At 36.4% G+C, this 17,655-nt stretch overlaps 1 protein-coding gene across 4 annotated transcripts in view; it reads right to left on the minus strand.

Moving 5' to 3' along the window:
- The window catches only part of LOC127559184 (myomegalin), a 260,227-nt gene that overhangs the window by 116,339 nt on the left and 126,233 nt on the right, over positions 1–17,655 (minus strand). For all 4 annotated transcript variants that reach the window (XM_051992863.1, XM_051992865.1, XM_051992866.1 and 1 more), the window contains 3 exons: positions 4,646–4,722; positions 1,576–1,699; positions 911–1,086 (listed from right to left, as the gene is read on the minus strand). In XM_051992863.1, the coding sequence (XP_051848823.1) occupies positions 911–1,086; positions 1,576–1,699; positions 4,646–4,722 (377 nt within the window). The remainder of the gene's footprint in view (positions 1–910; positions 1,087–1,575; positions 1,700–4,645; positions 4,723–17,655) is intronic.

Below are 17,655 nucleotides of genomic sequence, written 5' to 3' on the forward strand. Positions count from 1 at the left end.
TCTTATGAGGTTGCAACCTACAATTTAAAAAGTTGGGCTTTACATTATGCTATCTCTTTTGATCCTCCATTAGAATAGGAATTCCTGGACAACAGATGTTTCTGCTTATCTATATGTATCTCCAGTTCCATATACAACCAGTGGTTTGTTCCTAGTAAATGCTTAATAAATACTTTTTCCATTTCTTCATTCATTCATTCATTTGTAAGGATGAAATTGAAACCACACTATTTTAGCATTGAAGCCTTCATGAGTGTTGGTAGCACTGATTCCACCAACCTGAATGAGCTAGTGAAAAGTGCTTGAAGCCATCAAAGCCAGTGTGTGAAAATGGTTGTGTTCTTCTCTCCCTCTTTCCTCTTTCTCCTCAATCAATTTGTATAAAAGAAAGAAGCAATCTTAGAACCAAGAGGTTGAAGCAAGCTTGGTGTTTCCAGTGCTCTTTTGAGGAGAAAATGAAAGACTGAATTGTGGAAAGGGAAAGAAGTTGGTGATGCTATGAGAGAGTTGGGAGGCTAGTACATGCACATCACTCCAAGAACCAGTGCCAGATTACCTGTGGCACAATTAAATCCTGGTGCACTATTTGAAAAACATCACTCCAAGGGCCAGTGCCAAATTACCTATGGTACAATTAAATCCTGGTGCACTATTTGAGAAACATCACTCCAAGAGCCAGTGCTGGATTACCTGTGGTACAATTAAATCCTGGTGCACTATTTGAGAAACATCGCTCCAAGAGCCAGTGCCGGATTACCTGTGGTATAATTAAATCCTGGTGCACTATTTGAAAACTATGATCTCCTTTAGCCTTCTTTGGGTCAGGGATAATGGAGTGTGTTCTTCATCAACAAGAGAAGAGCACACAAGTAAGGCAGAGAATAAATCAAAATAGGGCCAAGCCACCTACTTGTCTCTCTGGGCCAAGGCGGTACAGTGGTTGTCATCCTGACCCTTAAGTCCTGGTACATCTTCCCCATCCTTGGTGACCTCCTTCAGTTTCTCAGTTAATTCCAGATTGCATTCTTTCTCAGCCTCCACAAGTGCTGCCATCCGTTCAGCTTCATTCTTTGCAAGCTTGGTCTCCTGGATAAAGAATAAACAGCGAGATCTCAAGGAAGCCCCATATAAGGCAGGAACTTTGAAATAACAATATGAATGTAAATATTCAAGAATGATATATAATATCATGTAACATTATATTACATGTAACATATATAACATAAATAACAATATGAATATATTAAAGAATGATATATAATATGTGTGTAACATTATATTACATGTAACACATATATTACATATATAAATAACAATATGAATGTGAATATTCAAGAATGATATATAATATTATATGTATGTAACATTATATTACATGATCATATCACATTATCATGATATTGTAATATATCAAATATGAGTCAAGAATTATATGTAATAATGATAATGGTGATTATAACAATTTAAAAAATGAATATAGCTAATATTTAGATAGCATTCAGAGCTATTAGCCCTATCCCCAGACAGAGAGTGTGTCAAAAGCATCTTGTCTGGAACTCCGGAGCTCATGTTTACCTCTTGCAAGAGCTGGATCTTGTTCTCCAGGAGTTCATATACATGCTCAGTCTCTTGCTGCCTCTCTTCATAATGGCGCCGGAGCTCTGTTTCATTATGGCTGTTCAGATTCTCTGCTGCTGCCCTGCAATGACATAACATGGGCTTAGCAGAAGCTCTCCTTGCTTCCCATTGGGCTGTATTTTGCATTTGTCTGCACACCCCCTTTTCAAGTACTTTCACTGTCTTCCCCCTCTGCTTGTTAGTTTCCTTTTGTGTGTTTTCCCCCTTCCCATTAGATTGTAAGCTCTTTGAGGGTAGGGACTTATTATTACTATTATTATTTGAATTCCCAGCACTTAGCATAGATAGTACTTGACATATTGTAGGCACTTATATGTTGGTTTACTGACTGCTTTAATGTCCCAAGGGGACAATAAATAAAGTCACCAGATGTTCTTATAACTTCAAGTCATTTTGACCAGATAAAAAGACCTTGGACAGGGAAAGGATGTCAAAGGGTGAACTTCTTTCCAATCCCTTTCTGATAATATTTAAGAAACTCAGGACAGCTGTTCTTTATTAAATCATGTAGATTATTTGCCTCCCCCCAAATGTCACCATTACCACAGATTCAAGATGAGAAATTGGAAAGGGGGCCTTTCAGATAACATTTGAAAGATAGAAGACATCATCTGCCTGATTCACCACCTTCTGCCCTTGGAATCTTCCTTCTTACTGCTTTCTAACTCAGATCTCTCTTGTTTCTTGAATTGTCAATCCCTTTGACAGCATATGGTCAAGAGCAAGCCGTCCTTTGAAATCTGTGTGCCCCCTCTTCACACCCCCCCCAACCCAGAGCTTTGAAGAGTTTTCTTTTGGTGAAGTGCCAACCATTTTATCCAGCAGAGTTCAGGACTTTGGCACAGATACCCTTCTCTGCTGTCTACAGGAATGCCCAGAGGCACCAGAGTAAGTGAATCAGGTGCCAATGGCTTATTTTTAGATGGCAGGCAGCTGTCCTTAAACTTAGGGGGATGGGGAAAGCAAGAAGGAAAGGAAGATGATCAGTATTTTCAGAGCCAAGTGCTGAGTGATCCTTAATGCAGTTTGGATTTTTATTCCAAGTTCTTAATCATTTCTTGATTACAATCCACTTCCACCTATGTCTTCATTTCTAAAGCTGTGGGATTATTGGCTAGAGATGCTGACTCCACAGAAACGCTGTTTCACTTCTGGGAGCTGTATCCAAGGTTACCAGACTCCCTACTGAGAGCTGACCCTGCTCAGTGCTTTTCCAGTTTTGTTGAGAAGCTCATTGCTTCTCCTGCTGCCTCTCCTTCCCCAGAAACTAGCTTCTGCTGTAGAATGGCAAAGGTTTATCCTACTCTTAGGGTAACAGTCCCTCCTGGGCTCTCTTGGAATGGACTAGCACTCACTAATTACCTACCATGTTCTAGGCACTGTGTTAAGTGCTGGACAGACTTGTCTCATTAGATCTTCACAAAAAACTTTGAGAGATAGGTACTATAATGATGATGATGATGATGATGGTGACAGATGGTATTATTTTATAGATAATAATAATAACAATAAAAATAATTGCTAATATTTATATAGCACTTACTATGTCCTAGGCATGAGGATTAGAGCTTTACAATTATTATCTTATTTAATCCTTACAATAATCCTAGGGAAAGGTGTTACCATCACCCTCATTTTACAAAAAGGGGGCATCTGGGTGGTATAATGGATAGAGACCTGGGCTGGAGTAAGAAAGACTCACATTCTTGAGTCACTTTACCCTATTTGCCTGTTTCTTTAATGTAAATGAATTGGAGAAGGAAATGGCAAATCACTCCTATTTTTGCCCAAGAAAATCTCAAATGAGCTCATGAAGAGTTGGAGACAAATGAAAAACAACTGAGCAAGAAAATTTTACAATGAAAAACTAAGATAAACAAAGGATAGATGAATTAACCAGAGTCTTATAACTGATAAATATCTGAGCCTTCCTGACTACAAGATTGGTGCTCTATCCACTGTCACCTCATTGCCTCTTTTAAGGATAGAACAGTTGCTGTACTTCTGGGGTTGAGGTCAAAAGGAATGACTGGGACCCCTCAAAAGAAAAACCTTGGGAAATGCATTTGCCCCTGTGTGTTCTCACTCCTTGAATGTATACATTAAAACATGAGTTAACTAGAATCCTTAAAAAAATGAAGATTTAGAGTCAAGTGAGTGCTAATCCAAAACTCCTTTTTTTCGTTTCAGTTGGCATACAAATTTTTCCAAAAGGTGTTCATCTATTTTTCAATTTTAGTAAAATGTGTAAAAGTAAAAGTAAGTATAAGACATTTAAATTATGGGGAAAAACCCAAAAGATATCAATGAAAAATTATTTAAGAAGAAAGAAAAGCAAAGTCTTATTGCTGAGCATAAATAAATTGTTCTTGAAAATTCAGAAACCTGTAGAACCTAAGGATACTCTCATTTTCACCTTTCAAAAACCTGATTTTCCTTCAAATATCAGTTTCTGCCAATTCTAAAGCAACATTTCTCAAAAGTAAAGTCTAGAGACCCCTGGGAATACCTGAGACTCTTTTCAGAGGGTCCTCAAGGTCAAAACTATTTCCATAATAATATTAAGATGTTTTAATTTCTAATATAACTATCCATAGCTATAACCAACATTAAAGGTCTTTATGGTGGGTGGTCCTTAATCATTTTTGGTTCTAGGACCAAAACATTTGAGAACCACTGATGCAAATATAATAGGGAGCCACTAACAATTGTTAAAATAGGGAGGAACATGGACTGTTATTTTTCATTTTTGTATTCTAGTTCCTACCATACCTTCACCCAGAAGGCATGTGATAAATATTTGTTGCTATACTGGATTGTATTGAATCATGCTGCCATAGTGATGTTCCCAGTGTAGTGTGAGTTAAGAGGAATGTCAGGAGTTCTTTGGGAATCCAGAGCTGTTTGTTTGCTTTTTTAAATATCTGCAAGCCAGAAACAGTCAGAGTATAGAGTCACCTGGAGGATGGAGGAACCAGAACTCAGTAATCACAGAGAGGCAGCTCACCATGTTTTATCGAGATCCTGCTGCTTTTCTTGGATTTCCCTTTTCAGGCTCTCTACTTCCACCTTCAGTTCGATGTTCTAAAAGGAACACAGATGTTAGTCATTACTATGCTTGGAAATCCTCATTATCTCTGCTACTGATCAGTGCAGCCTGATGTCTGCTTTCTAGTCCTGGAATCAAGATCTCTATAGACTCTGCTTTTGTACAGGGTCTCTTGACTCTTCACCATCTTCTGCAGTGCACTAGAAGATCTTGTCACCTAAAAGTAATCTTAGAGCAAATCTTTATGGAGAAGGGACAGTCTCTAGAATATCTTCTCTGGTTGAAATTCCTCACACTTAACTGGTTCTCAGAAGCAGTGTGGAGAGAACACTGGATTCAGAAGATCAGAATTCAACTCTTGCCTTTGTCACTACCTGCGTGATTATGGTTAAATTATATAAACTACCTGGGATTCAGTTTTCTCAACTGATGTTCAGTCTATTTATGCATCTTTAGTCCAATTTTTTTCAGTTTAGTAGGACCTGCCATAGCTCATGCTTCCATTTCAGAAACTTTAAAAAATCTTAAAGTTTTTTCCGTGTACAAATGAAGTATCATACAAAGGTCAATAGGAAACTTAAGTCTCTACTTGTGTCAGCTGTCAATGCTTTTAATCAGTATATGGGTCATACTAAGTAGGACACTGCTTAGCTTTCAGTATAAATCAGAATTATTGAAGGTGGTCTAGTCATATATTTCCTTGATGGGAAGGGAGAATAACAATAATAATAATTATAACCAGCATTCATGAGCCTTTTGGATAGGAAGTGCTTTACAAATACATTTTATCCTCACAGTAACCCTGTGAGGGTTAGTTATTAAGATGTTATTATGATCCCCAATTTGCAAAGAAGGAAACTGAGGTAGACAGAGGCTAACTTGTTCAAAATCACTTAGCTAGTAAATATTATCTGAGATCAGATTTGAATTCATATCTTTATGACTCCACGATCTAAGTTCCACTAGGACATCTATATGTTATGGTGAGGATCACATAAGATAAATTGTACAAAAATGCTTGTAAAGAGACATATGATATTACCCAATATAATACTATCCAGACAACTCCCTTCCACAATCACTTCACTAATACATTAAGGATTTTCACAGCAGCCTTAAATGCTGAAGCCTATAAACAGTCATAGAATGAAGAACAGGGAATGATTAAGTACATTTTGGCTTGTTAATCTTTTTTCTTTTTAATCAGAAGTAATTTTATTGGGATAGGGTAATTCTGATGAGTAAATTCCCTCTAACAATGCAGACAAATATTTCCTCTTTAACCTGGGGTCTTTTTTATTGGGCACTAAATGTTTAAATAATTTTCCCAAAGTAGTATAGTTGTTATGTCTCATTTTTCAAAACAAATGATTTTTCAAACCAAAGTATTCCAATCCTAGCTATGATCTCCTGTATGAATTGTTTTCCCTATTAGAATTTAAGCTCTTTGAGAACCAATAATGTCACATTTTTGTAATTGGATCCATAGGGGTCAGGTAAACATTTAATAAATGATTCATTCATTTATTCATTCAAGCCAAACTCTCCTCTAAGTTCACAAAACCTAGCAGGAATAATACCAAATTCTTGATACTTATAATATTACTTCATTGGAATAATTTCCCTTTATCGTGTTATTATATCTTAAATCATTTTAATGGGCTCAATTGATGATATTTGACAAGATATTATTCTGCAGAATAGTACAAATAGAATTATATTTTCAGTGTACTAAGTGATCTTGCTTCTTAAATTAATCCTAGAACATATCCTTCTGGAGAACAAATAATCATCTCCTAATTAACCTTCTGTATAAATCTGGATTTCCATTTGAGTTCCTTTAATTCAAATATAATAAGCACTATTTCCTCAAAATCTGGATTGCATTAATTTGACTGTAGCCCATAATCAGCATGGGTTTTGAGTATAGACCTATTTTCTTTTCAAAGAAAGCTCATTTTCAAGATGTGACCTATATTCATGAGCAGCCTAAATTCAAGGCAGTAATACAGTCATGATTTGCTTAATCAAATGAGATATCTGTAAAGTACTTAGCACATTGCCTGGCCTTAGTAGGTGTTATATAAATACTAGCTATTAGAATATGATTATTTCTGTTGTTAACAATAATAAAAAGAAATGCACCCGTGACCAGATCTAGGACAGCTTTGAGTAATCACAAAGGAGAGAGAGGGGGGAAAAAACCAAACACTTTGCTCTATTCTGTGTAACAGCAAACTTTTAAATGGAATCAGGAGACAACTGTTTTTTTTTTTTTTTTTGAGATCTAATTACCATTCTGTCCTTTTTCTGACATGTGACAGTTCCAGAGAAAACAGATTTTTTTCATTGAATAAATAAATACAGTGGTCCAAAAATCTACCTATTTCAACCATACTTCCCCACAAAAAATCCCAAAGATTATCTTCTCCTTTTCACAAGGTGTCATGCTCTTGTCAATATCATATTACTCTTTTCACAAATAGAAATAGACAGCTGAACCTGTTCATCAAAAATTACACTAATCATCTAACAATATAGTATTTCATATTATGCTTTATTTAGAAAGGAATCAGGGCATTCAAGGTAACCTTTGTTGTACTGTTAGGGGAGGGTTGTGGGTATATTTGTAACCTCCATTCAAACAGTACAGAAACCAAGGCACACTATACAACCGATTTGGTTTAATAAATTGTTGAAAGAATATTTAAGTGTAAATGAATGTGACTATCCACACATATGTGCAAGGACATCTGTGGGGGTCCATAGACAAGCCGATACATGTGCAAGATGGAGGAGCCACACTGGAACTCATCATCAAGCAGTGAGCTGAGAGATTCTTCTCAGAGAAATTGAAATAATTCTTCCTCTACCAAATCATGAGACATATGGAGGAATGAGAGTCAGCAGACATGGGAAAGCACAGCCACAAAGACCACAGGTTAAGCACAATGCGTACAAGTTGGGAAAAGCCTTACGTCACTTAGCAACATCACCTACACAGATTTGAAAAGATAGAAAAACATTTTTAAAGGTATTTTGAGATTTTGAGGCGGCTGCAGAGCACAGTGGAAATCATCATTACAGGCTCTCCAGTTCTAAGACCAGGATTAAAATGCCATTTTTAGTGCATATTACCACTGTGGCCTTGGGAAAGCCATCCTTCCTGAGACCAATTTCTTTATCTGTAAAATAGAGTTGGACAAGATATCCTCTGAAATTTTTTTTTTTTTAGTTCTTAATTTATGATGTGAACATTAATTCTTTTTAGGGTCTAGCTCCATGAGCCTTTGACTTGTTATATGAAAGTGAATTCCTTCCAGGATCTCCATCTTGGGCAAAGGCTTAGGCCACACCAGCTGTGATTTATCACTTTGCCCCCTCAAATGTCGTTTCTCCCGCTCCACCTCCCCTCAACCCCACTCCACTTTCCGATCCCCGTTATGTGTGGTTGTATGTTTTTAGAATATGTCTTTTATGGTTTGTCTTCCCCGATTAGAAAGCTCCTTGAGAAAAGAAGTTGTCTTTTCTCTTTGTATCTGTATCCCCAGCAATGCTTGGGACATAAGAGTATTTAGTAAATACTTATTGCTACTTGTATATTTTCAAATGAATGGTGCCACAAAATCTGGGTGTCCGGATATTTAATATAGTTAAGGAGTAGTCACAGGGCAAGAAGGAGGAAATAACTGATAGATGGCCCACATGTTCTACTTTTACCCATGAAACATCAGGAGAACTATAAGAATATCACCCACACAATCTTCATGTCAGAGTATCTCAAGATGTGGGGACCTGGCTCTTTTGCAATCTATAGCTCTGGAGGAAGTACCTCCATCCCTGAGATCAGAGGTCCATCAGAATCCTTAATTGATCCATACAGTCACCTAAGGTAGATTAGCAGCATCTATTTTAGAATCTTGGAATCTTAGATACCATCTACTCTAATGGACTCTGCCTGAAGCATGAACACTTTCTACAGCATCTTTGACAAATGGTCATTGAGAAACAGTGACTCAAGACCACACAAAGCAGCCCATGGTATTTGGTAGCAGTTCCAATGTCAGGAAGTTCCTATATTGAGCCCAAATCTGAATTTCTATTCGTTAGTCCTAATTTTGTTTTTGAGAATCATTATGAATAAATTGAATCTTTTGGACATTTAACAGGTCTTAAAACATTTGAAGATTGTACTTTAAAGGAGAAGACTTCTACATTTAAAGAAAAAAAAAGCAATGAACTCCCCTAAAGCTTTCCAAAGACCTGGTCTCCAGGACCATCATGTGATACATGATTTTAAACAGAAAAAAAAAGGCAGGGACTATTAGACTACTCTTACCTGATTTAATGGAGAAAATGGAGAAATAAAAATAATCAAGTAACTTGGCCAAAGAATTATAAAATTTTAGATGTGGTTAGATGTCTCTGACTACAGTTCCCAAATTCAGGTATCAGCTTCTACTTCATCATTTTGATCCTATCAAGAACTGCCTGTCTTTACATGGTTAAATATGCCAAGCATGATGAATTCTAGAAAATGTGCTGAGCGAGTACATAAACCCAGCCACAGCCTGATTCGAGACAACTGAAATTCCCAGCCACAAATTATGCATTAAAAAATATTTACATGTCACAGTGTAGAAAGAATTCTTGCCTTTAAATGGGTTTGAAGGAGGGTTTGAAGTAGAGAGAGAGGGAGGGTGGTGGTTTGGACACCCTAGAATGGATATTATTCCTCCTCTCCATTCCGCCCATCCCTCTCTTTCCATTCTTCCTATTGCCCCTCTCAATTATAGTTTGGAGGTATTTAAAATAAATAAAGGTATCAAGGGGGACCAGGGAGGAGAGGGGAAGAAAATAAGGGCATTCATTGTTTATAGTCTTTATAATGTTTTCATAGACTAGAGAGATCACAGAGCCAAGACCAGAAATTTCTGAAGTTAGGCAAGGTTTAAACCACTCTCTTTCTTCCAAACACATTTTCAATTATATCCTGTTTGTTTTCATCAGAACATTTGGGTCTTTACTGAAATGTACTAACACTTTCAGCATCTATTGTATGCACAGCATGATGTAAGTTGACAGAACCAAATGAATACCTTTGAGCCAAAAAGAACAGAATTTTCAGATGTTAAAAATGTCTATGTTTATGCATAAAAAAGTAATGTTAATGTAGTAGCTGTTGTAGTACTACAGGAACCAAGCCAGGGAGTATATAGGGGCTCAGGAGGCTTTTTTCATTTTCACACATTCACTAGAGCACCATCCCTATTACCTTAAAAAAATACCTATTCCTTTTGGGCTTCTCAAATTATACTCTAGGTGACTACCTATCTTGTCTACTTCTAGTCCCAGTTCTACTCACAAGTTTAATGAATCCTACATAAGATTATCAGAGTAGCCTTACCTCTGTATGGGATAGCAACCCCTAACTCAAAATGACTACTCAGAGATTTCTCAAAGTGAAGAACAGAAGCTTTATTAGAATCTCAGAGAAGCGGGCAGTCCACTCACTGAAGTCTCAGAGAGAGGAAAGCCGATTTTACAAAGGCCAAGTGATGATTTAAATATTCAAAACCACACGTGACCCCTTCCCCTCATTTGGTTAATTTTCACTGCCTGCTTAGATGGATGCAGCAAAGGTTTGCTAAATTCTAGTCAAGTCAATATAGTTGATTTATTGCAGGTGTGTTTGCCTAAGTTTATAGTGGTCAGTTTATTATGTTTGCAAATGCTTGTAAGTGTGTTAGAGCTGGTACCAGGACTCTATTGTAAGGTTTGTACAAAGAATTTCATTTTCCCCAAACCCATTAGACCTTCATAAACTAAAATTTAGATCATAGGTTCAATCTACCTTAGTTAATGATTTTATGAGAAACCACATAATCCTCCACAATAAGATTTATTTAGAGGTAAGCAATCGATTAAGCCAGAGAGGTTAAAAGGTTTCTAGAATAACCAAGGAGATTTAGTTCACCTCAGGCTTCTTCAATCAACAAATAGAGATAGGTAGTTTGGAGACTTCTTGAATATCTCCAGGACATCAAATAATTAGTCAGGTTTTCCTCTAAGCAGTTAAGTAAAGATCAAGGGGGTTATCTCAGGTATTTTTGCTAGAAGAGCAAGTCTTTTGCTCTTCTTCCTGGAGCCTTAATGATTAACAGATCCTTGGTGCTGAGTCTTGAATTATCCACAGTTATTATGAGAAATCCTCAGTTTCCCATTTCACTCACCTCCATAAAGCAAGACATGAAATTTGATCATCTACTAACTAAAGGGGGTCAAAGCAATTTCAATGCCAATCACATTGACATACAAGTGTATGGAATTCCAAAATCATATCAACTTCTCTCTGTAGCCTCTTCTTGCATAAAATCCCTCCATCATTATTTACAAACACATTCATGTTCCATCTGCAAGCATTAACATGTAGATTGTCCTCATTTTAAGTATGGCTTAAGCAGATCCCAAATTGTCTCATCACAGAGGCTTGTCTTTTCTTTGCTGTGTCTTCAGTGTGTTTAGGCAAAGGGGAGGAGGAAAACATTCCCATAAAGTGGAAAAGTAGCATCTTTCATGCAATCATATGATTACATTTAGTGACTGAGCTAAACTTAAAGAAATCTGGGCGTATGATGTTCAAACTCTTTTCTGGAAGTGTTAAGGGATGCAACTGATAGCACTATCTGCTATTATAGTCTAGGGTAAAAGTGTCCACAAGAGACCCTCTATTGCCCAATACTCCTAAGGGCCTACTTCAACCAGATCAAAATGAAATTAGGAAATAGTTAACAAAATAAATAAAAACACAATAGAATGTAGATAATATTATATGTGGTTTTCTGAGTCAATGTGTGACCTACAAGGATCTTTATGTTCATTTAGTGGCCCTTTTCTGCTTTTGACACTACTGCTACACTAAATATCCAGAAGTATTTAATCAGGTTTCCCAATTAATCACAGCCATTGAAAAACCCTCAGTCCTAGTTACATTTTCATTTTATTGCATCTCTGTATCCCCAACACTTAGCACAGTGTCATTAGATCCCAGATCAAAAGCTAGAAGAGACCTTAGAGATTATTATTATTTTTTAGATGAAATTTAAAAAAGGCCCAGAGAGATGAAAGAACTTGGCTATATTCAAAGAGGTACAACGTGACAGAACCAATATTCAAATTAAAGTTTGGTAAACCCCCCCCCCCCAGCCAACACTACATCCAATGTACCATATTACCTCTTAAACATCAACATCATCATCATTGTTATAGTATGTATATTGTGCTTGAAGTTTTGTGAAAGTCTATTTACATATTATTTCATCTAATCCTTACAATGAGCAATGAATGAAAAAGTGATACAATGGATAGAGCTCTGAGCTTGGAATCAGGAAGACCTGAAATTCAAATCTGACTTTAATCACTTAGTGGTATGACTCTTAATTACTTAACCCTATTTGCCTTACTTTTCTTATCTATAAAATGATATGGAGAAGGAAATGGCAAACCACTTCAGAATCTTTGCCAAGAAAACCCCAAATGGGGACATGACTGAAATGACAACAAAATCTTTACAGTAATTCTATAAGGTAGGTGCTATTATTCCCAATTTACAAAAATGAAACCGAGGCTAAGAGATTAAATGACTGGCTCAGAGTCACACAACTAGTAGGTTTCTGAGGCAGGATTTTATGCAGGTTGTCTCGATATCAGGCCTAACACACTATCCCCTATGTACCTACCTGCCTCTTGAAATAATAATAGCAACACCAATAATAATAGCTAATGTATATGAGCATTAAGTGCTTTACAACTGTTCTCTCACTTGATCCTCATAATAACCTTGGTCCTCAATTTTTCTCTCTCTGACTCCTGGTGATCTCTTCTACTCTTGGAACTTCAGTGATCTTTATATAGAAGATTCCCTAATCTATCTCATACTCTTACATCTCATTCAACCAATCAACAAGTATTTATTAATTATCTATTTTGTGCCACATATTGTCCCTCAATTCTAAACTTCATTCCCACATTTCCAACTGTCTAGTAGATATTTCTACCTCAATTGTCCTATTAGAACTTCAAATTCATGTGTCTAAAACTGGATTTGTTATTTTCCCCTCTTCCCTATTTATGATGCTTAACTTAAACTTTACTTCTTTAAACTTAAAAGGCCAAATTCATCTTTGACTCTTCTCATCAACAATACTCAATTCCTGAAGTGTCTTGATTCCATCCCTTCTTTTATTTCCACTATCACAGTAGCTCAATTCTCCATTACATTTCATTGCCTAGACTAATAGCCTTAACTGGTTTTTCCATATCCAGTTCTTCAGGTTTCTAATCCCTTCTGAAAATTGCTTCCAAAATGATCTTCCTAATGGACAGCTTTGATTATGTCACTCCTCTGTTCCAAATCTCTAGCAGCAACTCCCTCTTAGGACCCCAGTCAGAGCTTTGGGACAAACAAACAAACAAAAAATTATCTCAATGGAGATAAATACTGATGGTTTTAAGCCCAGAGATTTCCCTGGGGCCAGCAGAGGGAAGCAGTGGCCTGTCTCTGGGCTCCTGGCAAAGGAGCCCACTACTCACAGCTGTGACAGGATGGCCACACTACAAAGGTAATAGAATCTCTAATCCAGCACAAGCCACATACCAGGGAGGAGAGTTGAGAAGGGGAGCAAAGGGACTCAAGAAATGGGTGGCTAATAATAACTCACATTTCTCCAATACTTTCAGATTTTCAAAATACTTTCCTTCCAGTAACCCTGGGATGCAGAAAAATACAAATTATTGTCTAAATTTTGTAGATGATGTAATTGAGACCCAGGTAATTTAAATGATTTGTTCCTAGGCACATAACTGGAATGATGTCAGCATCTGATTCAGATTACAGAATCATAGATTTTATTTTGTTTTTAAATTCCGAACTTAAACACAAAAAGAACATTTCCTTATACAGTTGTTGTTATTGTTGTTCAGTCATATCCAATCCTTTGTGAGCCTATTTGAGGGTTTTTTTGGACAAAGTGGAATGCTTCACCATTTTTCTTCTCCAGCTCATTTTACAGATGAGGAAACTGAGGCAAACAGAATTAAATGACTTATCCAGGGTCACAATATAACAGAACAGTGATCTGCATCAAAAACCATGAATCTTTGTTCCATATCACTTTTTTGAAATGTACATAATAAACATTTTATATTATAGCCCGTGTATAATTTTTATCAAATAGTCTGTAATTTTAGGAAGAAGGGAGGGAAGGGAGAGAGGGAGAAAAATTTGGAACTCAAAATATTGAAAAAACAAATGCTAAAAATTGTCTTGACATATATTTGGGGAGAAAGTACTAAGTTTTTTTATGTACATAATAAAAATAAATTTCATGTTACTTTCAAAACTCTCTTGCTTATCTGTAATCCTTTCTGAATCTCTTTTTCTGTGCATTTTAAGAAATGTTGCAGGGAGTCATCCTCTCTCTCTTTCTCTCTCTCTCTCTCTCTCTCTCTCTCTCTCTCTCTCTCTCTCTCTCTCTCTCTCTCTCTCTCATTTTCCTTTAATCTTATTTTTAAAGTTTTAATCTCTCACCTTTCTTCTATCCTCACTTCCACTTAAGAAACTGAAAGAAAAAAAATTATTGTAATAAATAGGTATATTCAAGGTAAATGAATCCACATCCAGGAGCTAGAAATATAGATTTTTCAACACCTTGAGCCCATCACCTCTCTGTCTGAAAAAGAGGGTAACATCAGCATGTTTCATCATAGCTTTTCTGGAGATACAGTTGGCAATTATTCTTAAAATTAGAATTCGTCTGCCTTTCAAAGTTGTTTTTTTTTTTTTTTTAACACCTTTAGTTTGTTTTACAAAGTTCCTGTCCTTCTTTAAATAGTTTACTTGGTTCTTTTCATTCCATATTACTCGAGACTTTCTAAAATTCTTTTTTCTTATGATTGTATGATAAATAATATTCCAAGACATTCTCACACAATTTATTCAGCCATTCCCCAATTGATGAGCACGAAACCTTTTCCCCTTCCCCCATTCCAGCTCTTTGCTTTTCTTTTCCTTTTAACCAGGATCATAGATTTAGAGTTAAAAAGACTCTTAAAGGTCATGGAGTCCAACCTTCTCATTTTAAAGATGAGGAAACTGAGGCACAGAAAATTTAGATAATTTCCCCAAGAACATCTGCATTGAATAGTGTTTATAGAATATTACTATGTACAAAATACACAGGGAAGAGGAAGGAAGATTATTTCTTTCCTTTCCCCGGAGTTCCCATGATATTTTGTATCATTAATTGAACTAATCACTTATACTTTGTTACTAGTAAGCTCCTTGAAGTTACTTTCTATCTTACTAATCTTTCCCTAAGAATTGTTTCTATTTTGGCTAGAAACCCTGAGGGTCTTCTCCTCCCAGATTGAGATAGGTATATAAATAGCTCGAGATACACCGATATATATAAACGTATATATGTACATGTAGATAGTTTACCTAGTCAAAATAAGTGTGTGTGTATGTGAGTGTGTGTATATGTATGTGTATGTACTGACTAGGTAAAAGAGGCAATGATTAAAGATATGAGACAGAAGGCTTTTAAAGAGGAGAGGACAAGGCTTTTAAAGAGGAAAGTATTCAATTTAACAAGTATTTATAAAGGACTCACTATGTATATGGCACAGTTTAGGATAGTACAATATAAGGAATGAAGAGGCCATTCTTTTGCCTTATTTCTTACCTAGCCTTAATCACTGACTGGGTGTTGTCTCAGTCAAATGGAGATCTTTTAAAGATCTTAATTTTAAAACGTCAAGTTCTCTCACTGCATCCAGGGCTATCTCTAGTCATCCTGATCTATATATTGCCATTGGACCCAGATGGCGCTGGAGGAGAAAGTGAGGCTGGTGACTTTGCACAGCCTTCCCTCACAAATCCAATTCATTTCATCATGGCAGCATCTCCCTAATGTCATATTCCTCTTGAGGAGGAAGAACAAACAACACAGTAATATTCTGCAATGTCCTGACTTAAAAAAAAAAAAAAAAAAAAGAAGGATGTTGAGATAACCACTGTACAATTATGGAGAACCTTTTATCTAACACTCTTAAAAGACTTTACCAGCATTAAAGTTTAAGATTCCTCTCTAAGAGATATATTATTATTCCACTAAAGATGAAAGGTCATTAAACTGAGGCACAAAGAAGGGAAATAGCTTGCCACAGGCTAATGGATGAGTCATTAGCAGATCTTTAATGGAACCCAGGATTCTGCCTCTCCACTTTTCTCATCTCACTTTTCTAAGAGCTGCCGGGACTTGACTTGTGGTGGAGTCTTTAGTCTATTCTACTTTAACCAGAATACATTGAGCTTTTGAATTACTCCTTGAGATTTGCCGGCTGTTAAAAGGGCATTTTAATAACTCCAAGGCAAATAAATGCCTCTTTCTTTCCCTGTACTATCAGGGAGGATGAACAAATAAGAACATGGGTGGGAGGAGAAGTTCTGTTCCCTTTAGCAGCTTCTTCCTAATCCACCCCCACTTGCCTTCTAGAAGGCTTCCATTACTGGTAATTGGATATTCCTGGTAGGGTAAGGAAGAGTGGAGGAGGGAAATGAATGTTCTTCAAGGTGAAAGAATACAGAGAATATATCATCACCTTCCACTTCAACAAGTTGAGGAGCTAAGAATTCTTGTCTGAAAGAAATGGACAGAGACTAAAGAACAATGTCTTCAGGCAGAGGACACTCCCTATGAGGAGAACCCTTCAACCAATAGTTCAGTGCCTTCTCTTCAATTTATACAGTTTTTGAAAACTGCCTGGTTCACTGAAAGGTCACCCAGGATCTATGTACTTCAATAATAATATAGTATTGCTATAATAATATGTATTGGTGCTATGCTTGAAATTGTTTTTGAAGAACTGATTTTTAGTCTCCTCTATGACACATACTGTCTATAGGGTCTTTGGAGAAGTCCCTTCAGCTCTCTCTCAGTCAAACATGCAACCACTAGCCCTTCCAAGTGGGTGGTTTCCAGATTAAATTGTTATTGGGAAATAATTACCAAAAGAAAAAGAAATGCAATAAAACATAGGTAGTACTATGTTTTAATGCTGTCTATATCTAGGGCAATCCCAATAAATTCTAGATGGAAAATATCATCTGCATTCAGAAAAAGGACTATGGAGATTGAATGTAAATCAATACATGATATGTTCATTTCTTTTTTTTTTTCTATTTTTTTCTTCTCCTGTGGTTCTCCCAACATGATTCATAAAGAAATGTGAATTTAGAAAGTTAATATACATGTAGAAAGTAATATACATGTAATACATAAGTATACATGTATTATACAACTAGGAAAAAATAAAACAATTAAAAATACTGTCTATACATGTTCCCTACTTCTATTTGAGTTTGATACCAGTGCTCTCAGCAAATCTTTGAGAGTTTAAGTTGTAGAGAATCTGGGGAGCTGCATTGGTATAAATGAGTAAATGAAATAGCCCTTATTAAAAGTTTATTATTCACAAAGCATAGTAGGTTCTGCATAATTGTACAGTGGTTATCTCAGCGTCCCTCTTTTATCTAGTCAGGGCATTCCAGAGCATTACTGTGTTGTTTATCCTTCTTTCTCAAGAGGAATATGACATTAGGGAGATGATGACATGATGCAAGTGAATTGGATTTGTGAAGGAGGACTTTGCAAAGTCTTCAGCTAAGTGTTGAAGCAACAAATTAAAACATTGTAGGCAGTTCCTATTCTCAATGAGCGCACATTCTAATGGGGGAGATAGTGCATATAAGTAAAGCCTCACAGTCCTTAAGATGCATCAGCAAAGAAGATGGTAATGTTTCTTTGTTGTTCATTTGTGTCTGATTCTTCATGACTTCATTTGAGGTTTTCTTGGCAAAGATACTAGAGAAATTTGCCATTTCCTTCAGCTCATTTTACAAATAA

Source organism: Antechinus flavipes, chromosome 4 (genome assembly GCF_016432865.1).
Source record: "Antechinus flavipes isolate AdamAnt ecotype Samford, QLD, Australia chromosome 4, AdamAnt_v2, whole genome shotgun sequence".
NCBI lineage: Eukaryota > Metazoa > Chordata > Mammalia > Dasyuromorphia > Dasyuridae > Antechinus > Antechinus flavipes.